At 50.0% G+C, this 6,225-nt stretch overlaps 1 protein-coding gene across 1 annotated transcript in view; it reads left to right on the forward strand.

Annotated features, from left to right (window-relative positions):
• RASSF3 (Ras association domain family member 3) overlaps positions 1-2,493 on the forward strand; it is a 65,669-nt gene extending 63,176 nt beyond the window's left edge. The window contains exon 5 of the mRNA XM_003798529.3: positions 1,172-2,493. Within this exon, the coding sequence (XP_003798577.1) occupies positions 1,172-1,321 (150 nt within the window). The 3' untranslated portion in view covers positions 1,322-2,493. The remainder of the gene's footprint in view (positions 1-1,171) is intronic.
• The last annotated feature ends 3,732 nt before the right edge of the window (positions 2,494-6,225 follow it).

Consider the following 6,225-nt stretch of genomic DNA (forward strand, 5'->3'; position numbering starts at 1 on the left):
TTCATTCATTCATTCATTCATTCATTCAGAAGACAGAGTCTCACTCTGTTGCCTAGGCTAGAGTGCCATGGGATCATCATAGCTCACAGCAACCTCAAATTCCTGGGCTCAAGCAATCATCCTGCCTCAGCCTCTCGAGTGGCTAGGACTACAGGCGCTGCCACACCACCTGGCTAATTTTTCTATTTTTAGAGATGGGGTCTTGTTCTTACAAGGGATCCTCCTGCCTTGGGATTCCAGGCGTGAGCCACCACACCTGTCTCCTCTAATAATGTTAAAATCTTGCTTGTCTTCAGGGCAGCCAGTGCTCTGTGAGGGCTTCTGAGAGACTTGGTCCTGGGAGGGAAGGAGTGGAAGGCTTCTAGAGCAGGTGGCGTGTGAGCTGAGATGTGGAGGATGAGTAGGAATTCTGAGCCAGGCAAGGCGGAGGGGAGGAGAGCATCTTCCAGGCCGACTTGGGTAGAGAGCAGCTCCACGTCGGAGTCGAGCTGGGGAGGTGAGGTCTTCACACTTAGCCAAACAACTAAGGGAAGCCACCCGAGAGTCTTGACCAGATTTGCATTTCACAAAGGCTGTTCTGTTTGGGGAACAGACTGGGGCTGCAAGGTGAGATGGAAATGAGGAAGCCAGGAGGGACTGTCCCAGGACTGTAGGAGTACATGGTGGCTGCCAGGTCTGGAGGTGCAGAGAGCAGCGGGCTGAGCGATGGTGGTGGGCTGGTTGTGGGCGGTGGGAAAGGCAGCAGTGACCAGGAGGGCCCTGCATCAACAGGGGTGGAATGTGGCCTTGTATCTGGGGTCCAATCAGGTGAAGAACAGAAGTGTTAATGCACTTAGGGCAAGTCGGCTGGGGGGTAGGGTGGAGCTGCCTAGGGGCTCCAGGCTGGGGGGCTTGGGGCTCTAGGCTGGAGGGCTGGGGGGCTCCGGGCTGGGAGTCTGGTGCTTGGTGCTGGGGGCTCCAGGCTGGAGGGCTAGGGAGCTCCGGGATAGGGGAGCTCTGGGCTGGGAGTCTAGGTGCTTGGTGCTGGGGGCTCCAGGCTAGGGGGTCTCTGGGCCGGGAGTCTGGGTGCTTGGGGCTGGGGGCTCCCGGCTAGGCAGCAGCCTCTCCTCTGAGTGCCTGCCAGCATTCCTGAGTCGGACACCCTCATTATTCTTTCTGTGTTCTATCCAAGTGGGAAGCTTTCAGCCTTCCAGAACTACAGAATTTCTTACGCATCTTGGACAAGGAGGAAGATGAGCAGCTACAGACGCTGAGGAGGCGCTATGCAGCCTACAGACGCGAGCTGGAGGGGGCCCTGAGCCGGGCCTGGACTCCCGGCTAGCCGGGCCCTGCCCGAGCTGTGCGGACCGAGGACAGTGCAGACGGTTCCGCCCGTGCTCCGGCCTCCCCTTTCATCTCTAGGCCTAGTTCCCCACACTGGCCACAGCGCCCTGCACCTTCAGCCTCCCGCATGCAGTGCCTGCCAGTCCACTCTGTCACCGCACATGGAGCCTGCCAGTGGGCTCTGTCACCGCCTGCAGAGCCTCCCAGCCTGATCCATCACCATACAGGGGCCTGACAGCCCTCTCTGTCACCACACGCTGTGTTGTCTGGGCAGCTGTGCACCCGCTGTCTCTGGAGCATCATAGCGGGCTTGGGAGCATGAACTCTGGAGTTTTTTGGTTTGTTTGTGTCCTTAATTTTTTTTTCAGTTATTTTAATTATGTGATGATAATGATAAGCTTAAGGATGTGCAAATGATTTTTAAAAAGCTTAACTAGGAACCTCTCTGAATATTTGCCCTATTTTGAAACTACCTGGTTTTTGTTTTTTTTAAATGTCAGAAGCATCTATCCATGGGGATCAAAAGGCACAGGAATCTAGGAACTCTAAGGAATTTGTGAAGGATTTTGTAGCATTTGGGCAAAGAAAGTAAAAGCAAGTTTGGAAGAAGGCAGGTGTAGCGTGGAGAGCTCAAGGCTGGGTAGGCAGCCTGGCTGGTAAGGGGAAGGTCGAAGAGAAAGGGGTAGTTGCTTGTGAGTGAACTAAAAGCGTTCAGTGGTGAGATGTTAAATTCATTTTAGGAATGTTTCATTTCCTGGTGGGTAAACTGTGGGAACAGAGCCAAAGAGCAGGAGCTAAATAAACCAAAAGGAAGGACCTATGGACTCTGCAGCTGACCAGAGATCTGAGCAGGTAGAACCTTGAAACAGGGGTGGGGGTCCACGTGGCTGACTCTGCCCTCTTGGTGGAAGCTTCTCTGCACAGGCAGGGCTGGGACCATGTGCTGAGTTGCATTCAGTGCATACACAGTTGCCCCTAGAAGTTGTTTTCAAAGTTGAAGAGCAGTTGGGGAGGGCAGCTATTTCCACCTGGACTGTGAGCTGGGGGGCTTGTGAAGGGCTCCCAGCGCAGTGAAGGGTCATAGCTCCCTTCTGGACAGTCGTCCCTTGCTTCCATTCCTGTTTCCTGTCCCCTCCTTTCTTCCTTCCTGCCTTCTCTCTCTTCCTCACTTTTCTTTCTCCCTTCCTCTTACACTTCAGAGGCTGCTCTTCCCTAACCTAGAACAGGGACGTCGGGTAAAGACCCAGTCCAGCCAGGCCTTCAGCTCTGAAGGGCAGCTGTGTGTGGGAAGAGAGTCCACACCTGGCTGACCACATATCAGGGAAACACTTCAACAAAGTACCTGTCCCTGCCATCCAAAGAGGTGCGTGTGCAGTAACAGAAGCCTTCCTTCAACAGGCTAAATAGCCCCATTTTGCGCAGCCATTTATCTGAGACCAGAGGGAAAGGGCTGCTGTGGTTCCCCAGGAGCGTTCTGTTTGTAGTCTGGGTGTTTTTGTTTATAAATTCCCAAGGAATTGTTGACACTTTGGTGACACTTAACGGAATCTTTTTTGAAATTCCAAGGTGCTTCAGTTCTTCGCCTCTGAAGAGAACTGTGCCTTTATTGCCTTTTTGTCCCTCCTGGTGGCCGTCCCATCTTGTAGGAGGCAGATTCAAGCGTTGGCTTTGCTGTGCCACAGTCTGCTGAGACAATCACATCTTCCTCAGCTTTTAAGAAGAGCTGGGGAGGGAGGGGGAAACAGTAGAGCTAGTTTATAAAATATGTATGGCACGTCTCGTTTAACTGTGCATGGGACCTCTTAGTGCATTGATGAGGTTTTAGTGACACTGTCACCCAGCACTCAGCCCTCATTGTTCAGGGAGTGCCTTTGTGTTTTTATACTGGTTTTACTATCCTGATTATGGCTTGGGTTTGAGTATACTGTTGTCAACCACCTGGTCTTTTAATTACTTATTCCAGTAAACTTATGTTTTGTGAAGCATTTGCTTCTCAGATTAAGACACTGTTAGAACCTAAAGTAGTAGCTGATGGGGATCTGTGAATTTTTTTTTTTTTTTTACTTGAAGTAGATTGTCTAAAACAGGCATTCTCATCTGTATTTACCCAGAACCTCACTCGTCACATGCACTGCAGGTTACAGTTCGTATTGAATCTCACAGTTTGTGGTTTGTGAAGACTGATATTCTTTCCCAAACACTGGTTACTGCAGCAGCATTTTTAATGTGTAAAAAAAAAAAAAAAAGCCACTAAGGCCAAATATTTTTTAAAAAACTTTGTACAAATCCTTACATTAAACTAAGCTTTGCTGCGATGCTGTTCTCTCTGCAGTGTGGCTGGGACAGGGTATGCTAACCAGAGGGCTGAGGTTGCAGAAGAGCATTTTAAATCGCAGGAGTAAGGAACTTATAATATTTATAATTTTGATGAGTTTATTTTTATAGGGAAGATTTTTCTCCCCTAAATTGTTTCTGGAATGGCAAAATTATTCCCATTATTAAAAATTTAAGTTCTTTGTTGGTGTTTGTGTGTTTTAATTTATGATAATGTACTAGATAAGAAAAGGTGGCCACAGGACTGGGGACAGCTGCCTCTGCAGACGCCACAGGGGAGCGTGCTGGGAGCAGCTTTCCTGGGTTCGGGTGGATAGTATTTGCTCACTCAAATTAATTTTCCCTTTGCCTTGTCCTCTTGAGTGTCTGCTTGTACAGCACTTTCCTATTTTATATATAACAGTTGTTTTACTGTAATTGTGATGTATACAGTCAATTCTTGAGGGTAGGAGTTGAAGACCAGCCTGGACAACATAGCAAGACCCCATCTCTACAAAGGAAGAGGAGGAAAATTAGCAGGGTGGTCCCAGTTCCTCGGGAGGCTGAGGCAGGAGTTCTAGGCTGCAGGGAGCTATGATTGTACCACTGCACTTCAGCCTGGGCAAACAGCGTGAGACACTATCTCAAAAACACAGACACCAAAGTGTATAAAGCATGTGAACAGATTAAAGAATTACCACAAAGTGCACACCCTGTGCCACTACCCAAATAGAATCTTGTTAATTCTTCAGAAGTCTTTTTCTGCCCCCACTGTTGCACTGAGGTCTCCTGCTGGAGACAGCAGACTTCAACATGAAAGGAATATTTGTATTTTCGGGTCAACATGCCTGTCTTACAAGTGTGGACTGGAGCGTGTCTGAGGAACCCCAGTCGCTGCAGGTTTCTGTCCTGGGTGTGCACCGGGGCTCTCCAGCACTGTGCGTCTGTGTCTGCAGTGGGGACTCAGTTTTACTGCTGTAGTGACTCCTGAAGAGGCTGGTGACATAGCAAGGCTGGTCCTAAGTAGTGAGGGGACTATTTCAAATAGGCTGCTTTATCAGTGTAAACATTATGGCTCCATAGTGTTCTCCTTTTTTGCTGAAACATTTGGAGGAATTTAGGAGTTTAGGTTAGGTTCCTACCCAAGGTGTAGGGGGTTATTTGGGGACTTTTGTCCCTTCCAGGGAGTTAGCTTTCTGTCCTCAGCTTTTTTCACAATTTGTCATCAATTACTGTTATTAAAAGCAAAATGCTCGAGGTTCAAGGCTGATTGGCACAACCAGAGGCAGTGCAGTGCTTTCCCTGTGCTCTGTAAACATAGTTACAAAGTGTCTGTCTTTCCAGGCAAGTTATAGCCATAATGCTCAGAGCAGCTGGGACTAGGGCTGCCCCTGGTGTCGTGTCAACATGAGGCAGTGATGCTGAGTGGTGAGTGGTCTGGGGCAGAAGGCTGCGTGTAGGTGCTGTCTGGGGGCTTGGCCTTTTTGCTACTTAGTGTTTTCATGCCTGGAGAGTAATCTCCTGGGAGATGGGGCTGTGTCTTCACTTTGCATCTCTTCTAGCTGCAGGGCACGAAATTCGTGGGACAGAACATGGTGCCATGTCTGGAAACAGCACTTGGGCAGTGTCTGGGCGGAAGATGCTGCTGTCCGGGCAGACCCCACGCTGCGGCTCCCTGCTCCCTCCTGCTCCTGGGTAGTCAGTGCTCACTGGCTGTGGGACTCGTAAACAAGGCCTTCCGTGGAGGAAGGAAAGGGGCTGGGGTGATTGGGGGCCAGAGTTCTGCTTGTGGTCCCTGCGTTCAGAGAACCAGACGCCACACCCTGGCTTCCTTCTTTGTGGGAGCAGCCCTGGAGAGTGAGTCTAGGGCAGAAGCTGCCCACAGGGAGCTTCCCTCAGTCCCTCACTCATTCCAGACTGCCGGAAAGAACCCAGCCTGCCATGCTGTTCCCAGGCCTTATACAGTTGTTTCTCACCTCACCTGGGAGACTAGGGTGGAGGCAGCCCCCCTCTCGGAGACTCAGGCAGGAGCAGAATCATTCTGCATCTGAGCTGCTTACTTGCCCAGCACTGGAGGAGGGCAGTGTGTAGGGCTGGACGATCTGCCTGGATTTGGACAACAGGTGTCTGGGAAACCGCATCAGAACTTTGGCCTGCTACAGCTGCTCACAGCTGTTCTCCCTTGTACTGGCTTTTGGGAGTTGTGGGGACCCACTGGAGAGAAGACTTGGATTTGTGCATGGACCCTGTGAGCAAGAGTCCATTAAAATATTTTCCCACACGTGCTGAGGACATCTTAGCAACGATTCCAACAAAGAAGCTTCTACTTGGTTTCAGTGACAATAGTTAGGAACCAGTGTTGTATTTTTGAGTATGTAATTTACATAGACCCTATCCCCCTTTGGAGATAAGTTGAACCTCTATCACTGGACAAGTGTGTCCTGCCCTGGATACCTGTAGTTGGCTATGTTTAGGGGAGAGGATGGCTCTATTCCTCTTGGTCTGCTAGCTGTGGGCCTATCAGTTACATAGTGCTGCATAACAAGTTAGCCCCAACTGGCAGCTTAAAACAGTGTTAAATAACTATTA

The sequence above is a fragment of the Otolemur garnettii genome, unplaced genomic scaffold (assembly GCF_000181295.1).
Source record: "Otolemur garnettii isolate 467f Iridium unplaced genomic scaffold, OtoGar3 scaffold00138, whole genome shotgun sequence".
NCBI classification, from domain to species: Eukaryota; Metazoa; Chordata; class Mammalia; order Primates; family Galagidae; genus Otolemur; species Otolemur garnettii.